The sequence below is a fragment of the Diorhabda carinulata genome, chromosome 3, assembly GCF_026250575.1.
Source record: "Diorhabda carinulata isolate Delta chromosome 3, icDioCari1.1, whole genome shotgun sequence".
Lineage (NCBI taxonomy): Eukaryota > Metazoa > Arthropoda > Insecta > Coleoptera > Chrysomelidae > Diorhabda > Diorhabda carinulata.
In genome coordinates this window covers 35136185-35156345 of record NC_079462.1, presented here as the reverse complement: position 1 = coordinate 35156345, position 20161 = coordinate 35136185, and the positions used below count along the sequence as shown (strand labels likewise).

Sequence of the window (20161 nt, the reverse complement as noted above, 5' to 3'; positions counted from 1 at the left end):
TGAATAGTTTCTAGTGCCGTGTGCCGCGACGAACATTGAATTACGTCCCACAATATTGTAGACAGGTTTGAATATGTTTGCATCTGGTCAGAACAGTGTAATAACTTCGTCATATACAAATTTAGAACGTCGGTATATTGAGAGATAGTCGCCGATAATATAAAATTACATAATCATACGAGATGCGTCCAATATTTTTGTATTACGTATCCTTAAAGAATCTGACGTCAATCGATTCTTTCTATATTGTTTCTCAATTGTATAAATCGGTTTTCATCTTTTTGAATCACTTTAGAACAGTGTAATATCTCCTAATTTGAAAATGAATTGTATTCAATACCAGTCAGTGCTGCTTTTTGATTTGTGTAAATATTAACCCACCAGCAGTAACCAATAAAATTGTCACGACACGTTTTTTATTTTTTAGGGTCTCATCAACACCTTAATCAGGTATATCAAGCCTTATTTATATTTGTCCCTAATATGAACTGCAATTTCAGGAATATAAGGGTATATCTCCTCCTTTCGATGATACCGACGATTTCCAACCCCAGTTTACAACTGCAGTGATGGTAACATACAAATTAATGACAAACACTATTTGTACATCAAGTTTTATTCAGCATATGAACAAACTAACGCAAAAAACTTTTTACATCTACTTTGTTTGCTAAAATATTTGGTAAATCTAGCAGAATCTCTATACACGATATTTAAATTATTTTCCTCTGGTTCCAATGTGATGAGTGCGTTTTGTATTTCATCTTCGATGGTTACATACTGGGTTCTTGCTCCTATAACGTCTGCACTTTTACTGCAGCCGAAATATATAACTAAATCCAGTTCGTTTTTTTCATTCCAATCAAAATCTGATAGAAGCTAAAATATAATTTGAACGAAAAATTAGTTTCATTTTGATTTTTGTATCAGATACTTACGCAATAGTTACCGCAGGACCATCTCTGTAACTCGAATTTCATAGAGGCATTCGAAGTTGTTAATTCTAAATCTGTATACTGTTGCAAGAGGGAGAACATCATCCTCGATTGAAATAAATCTAAAAACCTTTCGAGTATGTGAGGCAGATTACAAAGGTTTATTTTTTCATAATGGTATCTGTTTGGAGGTCCCACAGGCGTCCATATTATATCTAAAAATAGAATAAAATAATTTGTTTAAACGAGATTTATTGAAAATATTTCATACCGTAACTTTCCAAAGTGTGCGATATTTCTGAAAAACATTCCATTTTGAAAAATTTCCTTAAAGAAATTTCGGAATTCTCTTCTATATGTCTTTGAATCAATTTTACCGATTTTGGATTCAGATATTCTTCCGATATCCACGATTCCAAATCTATATCTACTTCTTTAGCTTTAATATAATTTCTACTATATAAACCATCATTCAATGGAAGGTAAATAGGTTGTTTAAAAACCGGTGGAGATTTTACATGAAACCAACCGTTTATACTGAGTCTACAATCATCTATACATGTCACTTCTGCTACCTAAAATTTATCTCTAGATATTATAAAATAAAAACAATTAAAAGGATTTTCATTTAGTTTTCGTTAATCGATAAAGCATTTGATGTGGAAAGTTTACACGAAATAAAAGTCAAGCATTTTGTATGAAAAGTCTTTAAAATATTGATTATCAAGCCACATTGAACATTGTTCTTCCTCAGTCAACACAATACTTTTTACTTAATTATTCATAATTTTCTAGTTTTTTTTATTATGTAATTAAACAAAAATTTGGTTCTGAGAACGTTCTATTTCTTTTGAATTACTGTATATCTTAGTCAACAGTATTTTTTATAATTTCATGTATCCACAATGTAAATTAACAACACGACTCTTTAAGTTGCAGGTTCATTTGAACTATGATATCCCAATTGATTATTCCTAATTTTGAACATCCAAAATGTAATTCAACTAAAAACCCATACATTTTATGGTTCATTTGAACTACTTGGAATTCCAGTATATTATTTTCAGTTTTCAACATCCAGAATATAATTTAGCTAGAATGTGATTCCATACTCTTCATAGTTCATTGAACTACTTTCTATCTCAGTTGATTATTTTAAAATTTTAACATCCAGAATGTAATTTACTTTGGTGCTCCATTGGTTTATAAGTTACGGTAATTTTGTGTTACACATATACACCTCATAAAGATTGGGAATTTCATCTTAAGAGAGCGATAATTATAGTGAGGCTGCAGTAGGTTGCAAATACAATATAGTTGTATATTATTACTCACCTGATGATATGAATCATTTGTAACTGGAAATAAAACCAATTGATTGTTTGCTGGAAATATATCTCTAACAATTTCGTTAGGTTGGCTTTTTTCATCTTTATTCAACAACTGTAAAGCTCCACCTTTACTTTGGTTCCAACCACTTTTACCGGTCAAATACAAAACAAAAGCAACCATCCTATCCTCTCTTTGATCGTCATGTACTAAAAGATAATCAGTATTACTGTACAGACTACAAGTTGCTGATATATGTGTCAATGGGTATCCCATAAGATTTGATACCTGTAAAATAAAATTTATAAATAGTAAACATTTTTTTGGGTTCTTACAAGGTATAAAATGGCAAGTATAAATCTAAAAAGTAAAGTAAGTTCATTATTTTCTTCATAAACATATTTTGTGTTTGATTAAAGTCAGATTATTGAAATACTTACCCATTCCATCACATCAGTTTTTAAAAAATTGAAAATGATATTGATATATTCTGAATTCAAATATTTCAAATCTTTTGATTGGAAAAATTCATAAAGATCCATATTTCTCATATTCCAGTCTAATTCATTAAACTCTTGTCTAACGTCATTTAATACATCTCCATTATTGAGAAAATTATGTATGACGCAAACTTTAAAAGGTTCTGCAATTAATTCTATATCTGCATTCAAGAATTTTTCGTTTTTGTTCCAATGCTCTTGTAGGGTTTTTAAAAAATTACAGTCTAGCAATTTATTATTTATCTCTGGCAATATTTTTGATTTCTTTCTTGGTATTACTTCCGGATCTCTACTGCAAGTGGGCAGTAAATGATCTAAAAAATAAATATATAAACAAAATTCCAATAGTAATTATTTTATGAAATTAATTCGATTAGGATCAAAAATGATTTCTTATGACATTATATATTAACCTAATACGGCAATTTTAATAAAATACCAAGAAAATCCACACTAAAAGCAAATAAATTAAGATAATATCAATGCTGCTGAAACCAAAAACAGAGAACACATAAAGGAATAATAGAAATAAATTAATCTAGAAAATTACATAAAAATAAATATAAATAAAAAAGCTGTTATTCCCAGTATATACATATTGTTACGACTTCGTCCACGACATGGACCGCGAAGCCGGTCCTGTTCGATTGTGCCAATAGAATGTGAACTATGGTGGATGCGTCTGATAAAAATTTCCAAGAATGGTTATAAAGCAGCAAATGGTTCAATGGTTTTTATAACCTGTTTACATTATGTAATGAGCGTTTTTATAGAATCACTTTCTAAGAAGGCGTTTTTGTTTGTTCGCATTTTAGAATCCGAACTATCGAGAAATCTGTTGTGTATAAATAGATGCGAGAATAAGTTAGTCAATAATTGGATGTCATAGTGGACAGATAGGAATAGCAAAGGAAAAAAGTGAATTTAAATAAATTAGGTTAGTAAATAATTAAGTCTTAGTGGATAATTTAGTGAATATTGTAATAGTTTCCATCTATAACTTCGATAAAATGTTTCTGAATACACTTTTCAACTAAATAAATTTAAATATATAGAATGTACTTACATCCAATTAGACTTGAAGGTGTACTAGTTATCACCTTGCAATCTTGATCCCATAAATCGCATTCAATCTCAGGTTCACTTTCCGAAGATTCTTCAAAATACGCTATTTCATCTTCTTTCGCTGATTCTTCCGAGGTGTAATCATTTTCGCTATCTAAAAAATTAAAATGGATTGAAGTAGTCGGGAAGAGTTTGTTTCATACGTTATTAGCGTATAAAGGATTACCTGTTGAGGTCATTTAAAAATTAAAATAACGAACTGTATTTTTATTTTGCTACTTAACCGCTAAATTAAAAATCCACAAAATGGAGCGCTTCTTCTTCTCTTTTCCATGAAAGACCTGATAATAAAAATGTATTGTCTACGGCAGTATCAATGAAAATAAATTTAAAAAAAAATTTTCTACGTAAAATGTATATAATAAACTAAGACATTTTCCAAATTTTTCTTGAAAAAATAATGAATATATTTACATCAAACTCATATATAAATATCAAAAAGGGGAAAGAAAAAATATATTAAAATCGATATATTGCTCATAAAACAAAATAAATCATTTTCATATTTGTTTTGAAATAGATGTTACACTAATTGAATAATGATTTTGAATCAATATCCTTTTAATAGATGTTGAATTAAATTAAATATTTAACAATAGTCGCGAAGGGAATTTTATCGAACTTTTTGACAAGTGATATACGACCACAATGAATAAAAAAAGAAGATAGTGAGTCATTCAAAGAAATAACCTAATACCATAGAAAAATATTATTCGTAGTTCAGTTTTAAAATATTGATTATTATTTCAATTATTTCCAAAAATTTCGTCCAAAAAGTTGTATCAGGTTGAAAATTAGTTGTTTCATATGTTCTACATACAAAAATATTTGATAATGTAGGAAGTTAGGTATAATTGGAACATGGTATTACAGTATAATGGCAGAGGTATTATAGAAACAAGACAATTTTTTCATAACCATATTTGTTTTTTTTTTTTTTTTTTTTATACAAAAGTAGTGAAAACTATATAGAAGATATAAGATCGGTACCAAAATATAAACTTTTTGAAACCTATTATCGTTTTTTTTACTCATGCACATGCATCAAAGGCTTTTATCTAAATCAACCATTTTTTTTTAAATATATCAATGTGTGTGATATTGTAATGTTTTTCTTATTTATATAATGTTATGAATTTATACTTACTGAATTTATTTATACACTAACACTTTTAACTATTCACTAATATTGAATTTCCACTTCAAAGAGGGATCTTGACTTTGGTGAAGGGGACCAGCAGTCGCGCCTGAGTAAGCATAAAAAGGTGGGTCAGTACAAAGTACCGCTCATTTTTATGGAATTAATTTAAGACCAAAACAATTGTTCCGAGGAATGAATGGTACCTGAAACCTATTCAGGTGTCAGAAACAATATCTGCGGGAAACTTGACGAAAGAAAAAAAGGAGAAGGAAGGCTATAAGGTCCCGGATCCTACGGTTACCTCGACCTCCAACCCTCCTCTATCCAGGATTTCCAACCCGAAGCCTTTATGAGGTCAAAAACTCCTGGTTCTACCTCCATAGAACAAGTTGGCTCCAAAAATCATAAAACTGCACTTGCAGTAGAGCTCTGAATCAGAGGAAGAATTGAATCTGCAGCTGGTCTTGATTCAAGCGGGACAATTCGATACCAGATTTATGCAAGAACAGCTGCAGGATTTCATTGACGCGGTGACTAGGGCTATCTGACAAAGGAAAAAATCCACATCTAGTTTTTTTGTCTGCTGGTTAGGAATCATATCCTAATTCGTCAAAAGGTTCAAGCCAAATCGTCCGATCGGCCTTTGGTGATTTCAAGTGGGTGTGATGGTGTGCAATAGATTTTTGGAACTTTGAAATAATACGTAAAAATACTGTTATAATAAATAAATAGGAGTAAAAGTTTAGATTTGAACGTGTGTTTGATTAGAAAAGAGTGAAACCTAAGTTCAAATTATATCACAAAAAACTAGATAATACACTTGTCACTCTCATCAGATTTTTGACTGAATTACAGCTGCTAGACTCTCGTTTTTTATACACTATAATCACATTCTAGGTGATTATAGTGGTCTTCTTAGAAATCTTCTACATAGAAATAGTCACAAGAAAGGTAAATAGATCTTACAAAATAAAAAACATCTAGCGAATCCGGCAATTTTAGCTTCGATATTAGAACAGGACCGGCTTCATGGTCTATATCAGTTGGCGAATTCATAATAATATTTTGTACTTTTTCGACTTGCAGTTTAGAGTGGATCCCAAAATTTTTTTTCGACAATTTGTATAAAATACATTGCTTACTGGCGTACAGGATTCTTTTAGATAAATTTCATAAAGATAAAATGAAAGTCACTAAAATGATATTTACACTTTTATAACATTGCGAATTAATAAAACAAATCCGATAGGGTTGGTAAAAGTACTGAACCCCAATTATTATTCCTCTAGATCTAAACCCTCTAGCTCTTCATCTAACTCATCTAGGTCTGCTTCGAGGAACAGATTTTCGTTAATGGGAACTGCCGCCGCGCCTTCTATGGCTTTCTCACTAGCCGATGTATCTTTAAATCTATCTTCTGTAGCTACAGTTCCAGTTCCATCAGCCTGAAAAATTTTTTAAACAAATATTCAGATTATTCGATTATTAAATATATTTACATACTTCTTGTCCTTCACCGCCCAAAATACCTAAATCGATTTCTTTGTAAACAATATTTTCTTCTTCGTTAGGGTAAGCTGAAGAATCAAATAATTCATCTCCGTCTTCCATATCGTTATCTTTCGCTAATTCAGGATTAAAGCTAAACATTTCTCTACCAGATAAACCGACTTGTCTGCCAGCTTTGAATTCGTTACGTTTCTTATCCTCATCCTTTTGAAGTTGGTCCTTCTTTTCTTGAATTTTCCTTTTCTTCCAAGCCAAAAACGATTCTAAAGTCACTTTTGTTTGTTTTGAACCTGCAGAATATTAAAGAAACAATACAACAATAACTTTTTGTTAAATCTCTTTTTTGATTGACAATTAGTTTTTCAAAAGGGTAAATAATGTATAAACATCAAAGTGGAATACAGGACATAGGAAGATGGGTGAGACAGAGACGAAAATTCTGGAACAAACAACCCAAAAGGAAGAATACCATCTAAACAATGGCGAGAATGTTGGATTTGGTTTTCCGGGGAAGACTTGCTAGAAATGATCAGGCAGTAGTCTACTAATATGGTCGTCCATGCTAGAAATAAGATTTTTTTTTCTTTATCAAAATTATAATTGACTTGGCTGGATCCTCACTTCACTTTGTCAGAGTGTATTGAAAATGAGTAAATGAAGACCGGAGCTGAAATTTTGTAATCTTAAAAAATATTATAAAATGCTTTAAAAAACAAGCAAACAATCCAAGAATTATTGCCTAATGACAATATCAAATACCAAAAATTCATCTTCTTGGCTAAAATCTTGAATACCTTGATGATGATGAGGATTAATTCTATGTTTACTCACCTAAAGCTGCTCTTTCTTTTTCGATTAGATCTTCGAGAGTAATTTCATTGGATTTGTCTTCTAATTTTTTCTTATCTTTTTTAAGCACAAATCCTGGTGGTAGGGCGTGTCTATAAATACAATTTTCTCCTGTAGGGCATGTCCAAAACCAACCATACTTTGATTTCTCCACTGCTTCCAAGAAATGCTTGCAAATCTAAAATTATGCTCACATCTTATTGACCATTCCAAAAAAAGTCTTCCAAATTGGCTTATCATACCTAAGCCACAAAAAATATCTGCTTTCTAACCTTAAAGACAAATTGGGAGCACAACTTACAAAATAATTGGAAATGTGATGATATTCTGATTTATTAAAAGACTGTGATGAAATATATTGATAAAAAACTTGCACATACATTAAAAAGTAAAAAAATAGAGTTAAAACTCGAGGTCTATTTCAGTTGATGTGTAACGACATATATACTGCTAGAAAAAAGGAAAAAGTCTTATTATATACAAGATTTTTAGGTACAGTAAGATCCGGACTGTTTCAGATATGTTTTGGACATAATTGGACAGCTAGCCCTGCGCACAATTTCGGGGAATCCTCCCGTTTGGAATAAAGCGAAAGTATCCACTGAAAAACAATAAAATATTGCATCACAAGCTCTACAGGTCAAAAAGTTTCTTTAACAAGACCTAACACAAGAACCTGAAGAACCTCAATATAAAAACCAAAAACTTGCAATAAAGAACATCACTAAACAATAGGAACATTATTTATTTTTTCTCTATGCAAGAAAATATCTTCTAATTTCCCTTCACCTTATTAGGTATTTGATGGATGTTCCTGTCATTCTTCTTAGTATCCTACTATCCTTCTGACCTTTATTTTAATCCCAACTTTCTTCATAATTGTCAATTTTTTTTGCTACATGTATATATATATATATATATATATATATATATATATATATATATATATATATATATATCAAAAAATCATTTTCTATACCACATACTATTCACAGTTTATTAGTATAAATTTGAGGCAGTCATACAAAATAAAATTTTAAATATGAACTTACAATATCGGTAGTTGGCATCTTTCCCTTCTCTCCATGTTTCTTTTCAATAACTTCCTTTAACTTTGCTTCATCCCAATTTTCCATAGTTTCTTCCTCATCGTCACGCATATCAACATATAATGAACGTTTTTCTGCTTTTCTTTCGATAGTTAGGTCATGGGAAAACTTACATTTATCACCTTTTGTACACTGCCCTTGTTTGAAGAAAGCGCATACTACTGATTTAGGATCGGCCCCTGGAAAATAAATCAATTGGAAGTCATTGATTAGAATGTTAGAGGACATATTAATGTGATGAAAAACTGAATAAAAGCCACAGAATTCCATTATAAAATCATTAAGTGTTGCTCAAAAAGAAATAGAAGAGATGAAATACCTACATACAATCTTTTATGAAAATTTGGTATTTTGAATAAAACTTATTCCTACAAAATATAACTGGATTTATATACAAGTATTAATAAATTATCAGACCTTTTTCTACTTTTTGAGTTTGTACAGGTTTGAATAGTGCTGCGAGTTCTTTTTGTTCCTTCAATTTCTTTTCTTTTTCCAATTTTTTTTCATCTGCTTTTAGAGGATGAATTCCACCAGATTTTACTTGTTTTTCAACTTGTTGAATGAATTTCTGTTGTTTCGCTCCCTTTTTATTTTTAAGTCCGAATGTTTTATCCTATAAAAAAATTTTTGATACTCTGAAAATAACGTTCTCATTGATTATTATTAGTTAATATGGTAACACTGACCTGCTAATCTAACAGCAAACGTATGTTGAACTAATTTCAACAAAACGTAATTTAATACATAGGAATTTATTCTCAATTATTTGAAATTCATCAAAAATTACCTCTATTACTTTTTCCTTCTTTTTTTGTTCAGTTTTTTTGCTGGGAGCTGCTGGTTTAGATTTTGGAGGCATCTTTACGATAATTAATACTTATTATGTACAAACTCCTATGTTATTTTATTGTTACTATTAAAACAGATTATATTATTGAACTATAAATATTTGGTTTGCGGAACTCGAACATGTATTATAAATCGGAAATGCTTCCACCGCACCACACATTAAGAAAACATTTTGCATTATGAAATTGACGTGTATTTGACATTTGACAATGATAAATTCTTCCTCTTATCGATGTCTACTGTCTAATAAGTATTTTTTTTTTTGGTTAATTAAAAATCATCCGTAATGTTCTTTATCTGATAGAATCCCAAATCTTTTTTTATAAAGAATAAAAATTACGAAGGTTGTGTTTGTACTGTTGTATTAAATATCTAAATAAACTTATTTTTTATCCGATTGATCATGTTTTTATCCGCAGGAAAACAAAATGTCCGTTGACTTTAGTAATATGTCAGTTATGTCAATCAAACAAGAACAATTTCCATTGATGTTATTAAAATAAATATTTATTAATTATTATATTATACATATTGTGAATCTCAGAGTTAATTTTAGGTTGATATGGAGTAAATTCTTATCACGCAAATTTGAAATGATTGTTCAAGAACCAGTCCAGGTAAAACATTTTTAAGAATGTTTTTTTTCGTATTTTTTTCAATTTAAATTTTTTAGGCTGCCATTTGGCATTGTTTGAATAATTATAATTATCCAGACGCAATATTTTTATCAGAACGTTTATACGCAGAAGGTAAATTAAGCTATGACTAACGATGTTTAGAAATATAATTTTTTTTTCTTGTTTCAGTCAACACCGAAGAGAGCCTATATTTGTTAGCAACTGCTTATTTTAGAAGTGGAAAATGTGATCACGCATATTACATACTCAAAGACAGGACAGGAAACTCAGCTCAGTGTAGATATTTGCTAGGAACCTGTGCTTATGAATTGGAAAAGTGAGTATTGAAAATTTGTTAATTTTTATCTGATTAAATCGATATTTTAACCATATTTTAGATATGCAGAAGCAGAAGCAACTATATTAGAAAATTGCACAACAGGAAATAATTTAGACGACGAAGATCTTGTAAAAGAATTTGGTGATCAAGCATGTTTTGTATTTCTGCTTTTGGGCAAAATAGCCGCTAAAACTGAACGTAAAAATAGAGCCATAGAAGCGTGGAAAAAAGCATTAAAACTAAATCCATTCTTATGGTCTGGGTTTGAAAATTTGTGTAAAATTGGAGAGAAAAAAGATCCTGCAACTATCTTTCAAATAAGTAATATAGACAGTTTATCTATGTGCCAAGGTAATAGCATTAGTAATTTGGATAGTGTTATTATCACTAGTAATATTCCTCCAGTGGAAAATGAGGAAAGTTTCATAACTACTCCTGAACAAGTGTTCACTAACAGCCCTGTTTTTATGTGTAATCAAAATTTTAAACAATTCACTTCACCAGATGATAGTCCTCTAGCTCATCCCTTAGCATTATCCGGATTAAGGCCACTGGCACCTACTATGCAGAAAAATTTGAGGTCAAGATTTAGGGATCTCGGAAGTGTGAGTATCATTTCATTTTGTTGTTATTTTTCTCACTTTATAGTGAAAATTTGATTGTGTTACCAACCATTATCAAATAACTTTATAGTTTCAAATGAAAATCACCAAATATTTTAAGAATATTAAACTATTACCCATGGAAAGTTATCTACAGATTTCTTTCCACCAATATTTTTTTACAAAATAAACTAAACTTGTGCGAAAAAATGTCAATTGAGGAGACATATAATGACTTTATAACAGACTATTAATTTACTACCAAAAATTGAAGATTAAGTGAATAAAATATTTTTAAACACATGTTTTTGTACATATTTCACAACTCTGAACTGAATACACAAAAAATATTTATCTCATATACGGATCACCTAATCAGAAAATAATTAACCAAACATTACGATGCACGTAAAAAAAATTCAAAAATTTACCTTTGATTGCTGATGGGCATAATTAGTATTAAAATCGAGGCCCCAAAATTTCATCAAATTTTCTTCAACTATTGAAAAGGGAATATCAAATAAAACTTCTTATAAGTTATCTGCTACAAAAAATCTTAGATATCTAGGGAAATTCTACACAGGATAGTGCAAAATGCAAGATATAACACATTTTAAAAATATATGTCTAGAACGAATCAAAAGACATTTTTGTATGATAACTGTTTGACTACTTAATACCAATTTTTTTTTGTTATTGATTATGCGTTATAATTATTTAATAATTTTATTATGGAAAGATGATTATAGTTTTGGTTTTTCTGTTTCAGACTCCTTTAAGCCACGAATCACCGGCGTTTGGTCAACTTTTCGATAGTTCATTTGAAAACATGAATACTCCGGATATGTTTTCGCCAGCGACACTTACAGAATCTAACAATCACCATCAATCTTTAGTTAAACGAGTAAGAGCCCAAGTAGATCAATTCATAGGTCGTAAAGAATCGATTTTCCAAAATTGTAAACCGGTATTTAGTCAATCGACCAACGTTCCTGTTACAAAAACACCCACAATACCTCTAGCAGTCCAACCCGGTCAGAACGTTAGAAGAAGTTCTAGATTATTTAGTAACAGTTATTCAGTTAAAGAAAACAACAAATCTCCTAGTAGAAATAAATTCGCTACACCGAAATCTCCTTCACGTAAGACAAAGCAACGTATCGCTAAATGTAATCTCAACAAGAATACCAATTATTCCGAAATGAACACTAAAAATAAAATAGAAAAAGAAAAAAACGAAACAGTTACTTCCGCTGCCGATGTGAAAACTGAAAAAAGTGCAATATTAAACACAGAGGGTTGTTTACAACAAGTTGTGAATATGCAGAAACAGAGTGCAGAAGGATTGATGTGCTTATTAAGGGATATAGGTCAAGCTTACGTAGATTTATCCCAATTTAATTGTTCAGCAGCGATAGAACGCCTCAGTAATTTACCACCGAATCAATTCAACACCTCTTGGGTACAATGTCTGATAGGTTTAGCATATTTTGAAAAATCGGATTTCGAAAATAGTATTAAATATTTCGGAGAGGTTCACAATAAAGAACCTTATCGACTAGATTATATGGATATTTATTCAACGGCGTTGTGGCATTTACAAAAAGAAGTGGCACTATCCGCACTTGCACAAGATTTGATAAACACCAGTAAAACTTCCCCTATAACTTGGTGCGTTAACGGAAACTGTTTTTCTTTACACAAAGAACACGATACAGCTATAAAATTTTTCCAAAGAGCCGTTCAATTAGATCCGAATTTCCCGTACGCTTATACTCTATTAGGACATGAATACATCACTACCGAAGAACTGGATAAAGCTATGAGCTGTTTTAGGAACGCCATAAGGCTGGATCCGAGACATTACAATGCTTGGTTCGGCATAGGAACCATCTATTCCAAACAAGAACGATACCATTTGGCCGAAATGAATTATTCCAAAGCTCTAGCTATAAATTCGAAGAGTTCCGTTATACTTTGCCATATAGGAGTGGTACAACACGCTCTAAAAGAAACTGAAAAGGCGTTAGCTACTTTTAACAAAGCTATAGCGAATAATCCGAATAGTCCTTTATGTAAATTCCATAGGGGTTCAATATATTTCGCTTTAGGTAGACACGCGGAGGCTTTAAAAGAATTGGAAGAATTGAAAGAAATAGTTCCCAAAGAATCTTTGGTATACTATTTAATAGGTAAGGTTCATAAAAAATTAGGTAACACGGATTTAGCGTTGATGCACTTTAGTTGGGCGACGGATTTAGATCCGAAAGGAGCAAGTAGTCAAATAAAGGAAGCTTTCGATCCTTCTATAGGTAGAAGCACCACCGAAATAGATTCCCCAATATCACCAGCTCCTTATGAGTATCAATCTGAAAGTAATTCGGGGCAGAGGTTTGGTCCGTTGAATTTTAATGGTATGCCAGATGACAGCGAAGATAGTTTTTAATAATTTTATTAAGTGTAATTACGAATATATATATATATAAATATATCGAAAATAGTGTAATAATATATGTACGTTTTGAGGATAACACGCTAGAACTAATTACGAGCGAATTTAGAGTGATTTATTTATTTATTTTTTTTTATTTGAAAAATATTCGCTGTCCCAAGGATACCATCCAAGGAAAATGTGTACGCCAATGGATCCTTGGTATTTCAACAAAATAAAAACAGCAGATTACGATGTGGTGTTTAAATAAATGAGAAACAAATTAAATGTTGTTATTTATTTATGTAAAAAATTGACCCCAATTGTACTAAAATAATCTAGTGGGACCTAAAATATATTCCAGAATGATATATAAGGATCGCAAGTAACCTAAAATGATCTCGTGTGTCCTAAAACAAACCCCAAATGTATTAAAATAATTATAAGAACCTAAAATATGTCCTAAAATGTTTTATAAGGTTTAGAATAGAATAGAATGATCTATAATGTTCCCACATGTTCTAAAATGATCTAGAAGGACCCCAAATGTATTAAAACAATAATAATACTGTAATTTACTTTTTTCAGTTTATTGTATATATAATATATAAGGAAATTTTTTTGTTCTAACCCTTTAGTTTTCAAAAATCAACTTCCGGTGAACATTCTGTATAAATGAAGGACATAAAACAATATAAACCAGCAGTGGAAGGGTATATCCTTACGAAATATCAAAAATGATTCAAAGATAAACGAAGGTTACAAAAGCAGAAAACATAATTTAGGATACCAAAAAGTAACTAAAAAAATTTGGAATTAAATAAAATATATTTTGAGCAAAAAATTTTTGAAAACTTTGTTTGATTTTTGCAAAGTATTTTTATATCAGGTAAGGATAATGATAGTCACTCATTTTTTCCCAAAACACATTCATTCTGATCTTGATGATAAAAAAGATGAAAAATAAACTGACAGAACCAAATTTGCAATAAATCAAGATGTTCAATTTTGTTTTTCTTATAATGTAATGTTTTGATTTTGCCAATGAATACATTTTCAACACATTAAAAATTAGGAAATACAATTAGAGAAAATTTTAATAATATAGTTATCATGACACATCATAGATCCCAATCTTTTGAAACTCTACAAAACCTTTTTAGGGTCACTTTATATTTAATATAGGGGATGTCACTAAGTGTTCACATAAAGTGTTTTTGGAACCAATCACTTTTATCACACACATAAAACTAACACATCTTATCCAGAAATATTCTTAAACATATCTCCTAACATCAAACTGTCTAATGCCTTTTGGACAGTAGGATCTTTTAAAATCGGCGTCGATTCGTCGCTTTGTTGTCGTTCCGGTATCGAAACGTCACCGGATTTATTAAGTATGTTCATTATACGATTCTGAAGTTCCGCTTGTTTAGCGTCAGGTTCTTCTGTTGGTGTTAAGCCCTGTTCAATTTCGTATTCTTTTTGAAGTGCTCGTCTTTCTTGTAAATAAACGATCAATTTGTCATATTGTATAGACGTTATCTGACGATTTTCTGATAAAAGACTCAGGAGCATCTAAAAAAAGCGATTTTTTAGTAAACTTCACAGATTTTAGTTTGAATAAATTTACAAACCTGCATTTGTGCTGGATGTCTATCATTTAACGTCATATGATTTGGATCAACAGGAACGCGATCACCTTTCATATATGCTTCAAAATCTCTTGATATCAAGATCATAGCATCATCTATTGGCATATTTCTATGTTCTAAAAAAAACAGTATACAGTATGAGAAAATATTTTGTAGATCTTGTAGTACCTTGTGGAATACCATGAAGAATATTGAGTGTTAAACTTCGATGTTCTTCATTTACTGGCATTACGAGTATGGCGTACAAACAACCTCTACTTGATATATTTGCCAAAACTTTTCCAATTGGGACATCTTCATTCGGAAACAGTAGATCCACTAACATTCCATGAGTTTTTAATTTCTGTTCAATAAACTCTGCATACTCTCTACAAAATAACAATTAAATTGTAGTCATATATTATCTGCATTGCATTTATACAACTGACCTTTCGGTGTCTACAAAAACAACCATTGGAACATGGTTGAAAATCAAGATAAACGTTAGCAAGTTTTAATATCCGGATTTTACACTATGAAGGAAATAGTGTCCACCAATAAAACTAAACAATAAGGAATTGTTCAGAGCAAAAAGTACAAAATACCTCTGTCTGCACATAGTTGTGTGTGGAAGTACAAAAATATATTCACATAAAAGTCAAAGAGATATCAGATGATACATAGAAGAAAAAAATTCAAACAACATCTGAAGTGCTAAACTTACCCAAATGTACCATTACAACCACTACTGGAACCAAAGGAAACTACAAAAGAAGTGGCTAGTTGTCTTAATGGAAAGGTAGGTGATTATAATCACAAATACTGGCTTGACATTAGAACTAAGTAAAATAATAAAATCCAAAAGTGGTTTGGTCACATCCAGAGAATGGCAGATTTTAGATAAACAAATAAAACTAATGGATATAGAACAAGGAGGTACAAGAAATAAAGGAAGACCAAAATGAAAATGGTACACAAAGGTGATAGAAGACCTAAAAGGAAGAGAGGAATCAGGAGTGGAAAACAAAAATATAGGAAAAAGTAGATAGATAAGTTGACGAAAACTAATTTGAGAAAGCACAAAAATTCTTATAATCCAATTCTGATTATGTAAATCTTCTGATAGAAGGATGTTACTGACAGCATTAAACAAATGTACAATGTCTGTTGTTGATGGGGGCAAGATGAATCATAACTATAGAAGACGCTTTTTTGATGAAGGTTTTAACTACGTACGTCATTTGGACAATGAAAATTTTTTTTCTACTTCCATTGGGAATTACTTCGCCTAATGCGACAGACGTTGCTCAATGTGAAGATAAATTCGCAAAAAAAGGACAGTTAGAAAGACGAATAAGTATAATATTCCCCTTAATGGGAAAGAAATATGAAAATTTAAGTTCAATGTAAAGAAACATAATGTAAAAAAAGACTACGAGAATTCATAGCATATAATTAGGACAGTGAAATAACCCAAGAAAAAAGGATAAACAGAATATTATAAAATTTCAGATGATGCAGCTAAGAAAACCTTCAAAGGTGTTTCCAGCATCAGATAAACAGAGAAGAGTTCAATTTTATATTGAAAAAAAAACATTTCAGTATTCTATGAAAGAAAAAAAATTTCATAATAAATTCATAAATTAAAACTATAAGTTTGCCTCCTTTCTCCAAAAGCCCTAATAACATGATAAATAAAAACTAAACAAAACCATACAAATACAATTTTCCTTGAGGAGATTATGAACATAGTTGATTATTCTTCATATTGTTCAAATGTGTTTCAAATTAAGTTTTGGTACAAAATTTTAAATATCTTTTATAATTGAAAACTAACAAATTTTCTACTTTTCTTACCTTATCACTAATTGATTGCTAATATAAATTTGATGATAAAAGTGATATTAAAAACAATAAACTCACGTTAGTTGTTTTGCTACAACAATAATTTCACAATCATTTTTCTCAACTATAGGTGGAGGTGGTTCAAAAACTGGTTGATAGGATTCGTTTCTGTGAGGTAAATAATCAACATCTCTACCGAAAGGATAAGGATCTCTGTTGTCTCTATAAACATCCATCTTTGGTGGAGGTTCGAATCTTTTATTAAATCTTTCAAATTCTCTATCTTTTGATTTATTTCTTCCACCTCCTTTTCTACCGCCTGAAATGTATTTTGTTACATACAAATTATGATAAAAATATTATCTACCTTTATGAAAACCTTTATCCGCGCTATGTCTACGCTGGCCCGGTGGTTTTATATTTGGTCTATCATCTTCGACCACATCCTCTCCGGTATCTTGTTCAAATTCAGGTTTTACATTAACGTTTTGAGGAGGAGGCGGTGGCGGAGTTTCTTGAGGTACGGGAGACTCTTGCGCTTGCTTTTGGGGCGTAGCTTGAGTATTTTTGTTGAGAATACCTCCTTTTTGTTGCTGATTTTGATTAGTTTTAGGCTTATCTAATGCTTGTTTTACTGTAATCCTCCTACCACACACTAATGTACCATTTTCTTTTTGTATTGCAGATTGAGCTTCACTTTCTTTCTCAAACTGAATGAAAGCAAACCCTGAATGTAAACTTAGACCTGCTATAGTACCATGCTGTTTAAATATTTCTTCTAGGTCACTAGCAATCACTGTTTTTGCTAATCCGCCAATGTAAATTCTACAAGGTACTGTCGCTGGGTTTTTCATAAACTGTTTATCTGTTCTATACATTTTTGATATCAATTACCTTTCGACAAAAAGTAAATCTAATAACCGAAATGTTTATAATTATTTATTTTATAATAGCGGCTATTTTGTTTTCGGTAATTACACTTTCTTCTTCTTTTTAGCTTGTATATTTTTAGGACGTTTAAGATGGGACGTTGCAATATTATATGGTATTTGTATTATAGTATGAATTATCATATTTTAGTATTGTATCGTTTCAGAAATATATTAATCTATTATCACAAATATTAATTATTCAATTCATATATTAAAAGTGGTAGTATTAGTTCATTTTTAAATTGAGAATAAACTCACTTTTTTGAACGTTTTTCGTTATTTGTTCATCGTGTATTGCCCATCTCTATTTATTTATGTATATGGCCTAAGTTCATGTGATTGTGAAAATGAAAAGACTTCTAGTAATAGTAAAATATCGATCTATATTAAATTATGGATTATACAGACAATTCTCTACATTTCAAGAAGATTTTCAACAAAATCATATTGAAACAAATCTTTTACAAAGAACCCTTCTATCTGTAGGTTCCGCTGCAGTATCAATTTTAAATCCTTACAGGGGAGATATGATAGCTTGTTTGGGTGAAACAACTGGAGATAATGCAGCTAAATACGTTTTAAAGAAAATGCAAAATTCAAATGAAGGTTCCAGAATACTGGTAGAAAAACCCAGGGTAAATACTAGAACTGTAGATATGGAACATCTAGCTCAGTTACCTGATGGTACCATAGGAAAGACTTATAGTAATTTTTTGAATGAAAATAAAGTTACACCCGATTCTAGATTACCTGTACAATTTATTGATGATCCGGAATTAGCTTATGTTGTACAAAGATATCGAGAAGTTCATGATTTAATACATACAGTGCTGCAAATGCGGACTAATATGCTAGGCGAAGTAACAGTTAAATGGGTCGAGGCAATTCAAACCAAGTTCCCGATGTGTATAGGAGGAGCTATCTTTGGGCCAATTAGATTACTCCCGAAACATCGACAATTATATTTACAACATTATTTACCGTGGGCTGTCAAAACTGGTACCAAAGCAGAGTTTTTATTGAACATTTATTTTGAAAAGAGATGGGAACAACCTCTTAATGAATTTTATAGGGAAATGAAAATAGAACCATTGAAGTTTTAATTCCAGTAGTGTTTATTGAGGATTATTTATTTATTTATACAAAATTGAACAATTGTTTCAAGATAAAATTGTATTATATTTATCGAAAAAGTTTGTAATTTGACTGTTTATACATCTATTAGATTATAATAAATTATTTTTTAAACTGATTGTGTTGATATTTCTTTTTAAGACTAATATCCACAGCTTGCCTAATGACATCAAAGGGTTCAATACAAAGTGTCTGATGGGCTTCTTGAAGGATACTTTGGTGATGTAAAGTGGGGGCACGACGGGCCTATCTGATCTGCCACAATGTAACAACGAAAGGGTACTATTAAAAGAATGAAATTTTAGTGATGAAAATTTAATTCTTTATATTTTAAATTCATTTTTTTTTGTAAATATCTCTCATCTCAGAATATAGAATATTTAGGGATAACTGTAAATGTGTGAAAAAATTTTGAGAAAAAAATGGGGCCAACACAATGTTTAACGCATCGTAAATTTTGAGGACCAACTGCATTTGAATTTTCTATTATAGTTGCTATTGTAGATTTAAGTCCGTAACTCATCAGTTCCAATGTTACCGTTTGTTTTGGGGTTTATGCATGACCAAGTCCATTTCTAGTTAGATAACTAATTTCGCTCAATTAATGTTGAACATTTCAATGACTTGAATTGTACAAAATAATGTAGTAAATATAACCTAAAACTAAATTATCCTGATGCTAATGTGACACTTTTCATATATACTCAGGTTTTTTCCTTCTCTCTACCATACCAACCATTTAGCATTAAAATAACTAACGTTTTGGTAATTTTTTCCGTTGGAATAATTTTTAACAATACAAAAGAGAAAGAAATTTTTGATTGAACAAAAAACGATATTAAAAATTAATCAAAATGGCTACCACCGTTAATATAAATTTCTACTATAGATGCAATTAGTGCATACCAACCATTTAAAAATCAAACAACCAACCACCAGGCAATTTTTTGCGTTGAAACAATTCTTAATGTTAGAAAAGAAATTATTGAATATGTGTTTATTGAGCGAATGAAAAAAAAACTACTTTTACATCTTCGATATTAAAAATGAAACAAAATGGCTACCACCGTATATATAAATTTCCACTAAACTTGACGGACCTTATCATAAGATAGCAGACGCTGCTTATAGATGTAATTCGTGTATACCAACTATCTAACAATAAAATAACTAGCGACTAGGCGATGATAGCAGCGGCGGGATATTGTGTATGTGGATATATAGTGTATACCAACCATTTAACAATAAAATAACTAACGTCCAGGCGAATTTTTGTG

The 20161-nt window shown here is 30.6% G+C and overlaps 5 protein-coding genes across 6 annotated transcripts; 2 read left to right on the top strand and 3 right to left on the bottom strand.

Annotated features, from left to right (window-relative positions):
- Window positions 1-600: 600 nt before the first annotated feature.
- LOC130891728 (prolyl 3-hydroxylase OGFOD1) lies at window positions 601-4172 on the bottom strand. The gene is made up of 7 exons (XM_057796629.1): window positions 4056-4172; window positions 3831-3983; window positions 2705-3078; window positions 2271-2552; window positions 1207-1510; window positions 939-1150; window positions 601-879 (listed from the first exon to the last, which is right to left on the bottom strand). Exons 1-7 carry the CDS (start codon window positions 4066-4068, stop codon window positions 616-618), a joined length of 1602 nt encoding a protein of 533 aa, XP_057652612.1. The 5' UTR covers window positions 4069-4172; the 3' UTR covers window positions 601-615.
- A 2057-nt stretch (window positions 4173-6229) lies between these two features.
- Window positions 6230-9568, bottom strand: LOC130891727 (zinc finger CCCH domain-containing protein 15 homolog). The gene is made up of 6 exons (XM_057796628.1): window positions 9288-9568; window positions 8915-9113; window positions 8441-8676; window positions 7371-7566; window positions 6534-6829; window positions 6230-6475 (listed from the first exon to the last, which is right to left on the bottom strand). Exons 1-6 carry the CDS (start codon window positions 9357-9359, stop codon window positions 6308-6310), a joined length of 1167 nt encoding a protein of 388 aa, XP_057652611.1. The 5' UTR covers window positions 9360-9568; the 3' UTR covers window positions 6230-6307.
- A 9-nt stretch (window positions 9569-9577) lies between these two features.
- Window positions 9578-13627, top strand: LOC130891725 (cell division cycle protein 27 homolog). The gene is made up of 5 exons (XM_057796625.1): window positions 9578-9966; window positions 10023-10098; window positions 10156-10303; window positions 10365-10911; window positions 11678-13627. The coding sequence occupies exons 1-5, from the start codon at window positions 9943-9945 to the stop codon at window positions 13352-13354; spliced, it is 2472 nt and encodes an 823-aa protein (XP_057652608.1). The 5' UTR covers window positions 9578-9942; the 3' UTR covers window positions 13355-13627.
- Window positions 13628-13905: 278 nt separating this feature from the next.
- Window positions 13906-17833, bottom strand: LOC130891726 (nuclear receptor coactivator 5). 2 transcript variants are annotated; one of them, XM_057796626.1, is made up of 5 exons: window positions 17186-17833; window positions 16897-17137; window positions 15163-15362; window positions 14977-15110; window positions 13906-14917 (listed from the first exon to the last, which is right to left on the bottom strand). In XM_057796626.1, exons 1-5 carry the CDS (start codon window positions 17694-17696, stop codon window positions 14600-14602), a joined length of 1404 nt encoding a protein of 467 aa, XP_057652609.1. In that variant the 5' UTR covers window positions 17697-17833; the 3' UTR covers window positions 13906-14599. The 2 variants fall into 2 exon arrangements, with proteins under 2 accessions (XP_057652609.1, XP_057652610.1); XM_057796627.1 differs by having other exon boundaries at window positions 17198-17813.
- Window positions 17834-18079: 246 nt separating this feature from the next.
- On the top strand, window positions 18080-19091 carry LOC130891421 (ubiquinone biosynthesis protein COQ4 homolog, mitochondrial). The gene has a single exon (XM_057796166.1). The coding sequence runs from the start codon at window positions 18098-18100 to the stop codon at window positions 18851-18853; it is 756 nt and encodes a 251-aa protein (XP_057652149.1). The 5' UTR covers window positions 18080-18097; the 3' UTR covers window positions 18854-19091.
- Window positions 19092-20161: the final 1070 nt, after the last annotated feature.

Bases quoted from the DNA above. Each gene is read 5' to 3' on its own strand.
- LOC130891728 (XM_057796629.1), bottom strand. The intron at 3,079-3,830 runs GTAAGTACATTC...TTTATTTTTTAG, and splicing joins ACCTTCAAGTCTAATTGGAT to ATCATTTACTGCCCACTTGC. The intron at 880-938 runs GTAAGTATCTGA...ATTATATTTTAG, and splicing joins GGTCCTGCGGTAACTATTGC to CTTCTATCAGATTTTGATTG.
- LOC130891727 (XM_057796628.1), bottom strand. From the start codon at position 9,359: ATGCCTCCAAAATCTAAACCAGCAGCTCCCAGCAAAAAAACTGAACAA. The intron at 9,114-9,287 runs GTAATTTTTGAT...ATTTTTTTATAG, and splicing joins AGAAGGAAAAAGTAATAGAG to GATAAAACATTCGGACTTAA. The intron at 6,476-6,533 runs GTATGTAAATAT...AAAATTTTTCAG, and splicing joins TGGGCGGTGAAGGACAAGAA to GCTGATGGAACTGGAACTGT.
- LOC130891725 (XM_057796625.1), top strand. From the start codon at position 9,943: ATGATTGTTCAAGAACCAGTCCAG. The intron at 10,099-10,155 runs GTAAATTAAGCT...TTCTTGTTTCAG, and splicing joins AGAACGTTTATACGCAGAAG to TCAACACCGAAGAGAGCCTA. The intron at 10,912-11,677 runs GTGAGTATCATT...TTTCTGTTTCAG, and splicing joins GATTTAGGGATCTCGGAAGT to ACTCCTTTAAGCCACGAATC.
- LOC130891726 (XM_057796626.1), bottom strand. From the start codon at position 17,696: ATGTATAGAACAGATAAACAGTTTATGAAAAACCCAGCGACAGTACCT. The intron at 17,138-17,185 runs GTAGATAATATT...AATACATTTCAG, and splicing joins GGATAAAGGTTTTCATAAAG to GCGGTAGAAAAGGAGGTGGA. The intron at 15,111-15,162 runs GTACTACAAGAT...TGTTTTTTTTAG, and splicing joins TCTTCATGGTATTCCACAAG to AACATAGAAATATGCCAATA.
- LOC130891421 (XM_057796166.1), top strand. From the start codon at position 18,098: ATGAAAAGACTTCTAGTAATAGTAAAATATCGATCTATATTAAATTAT.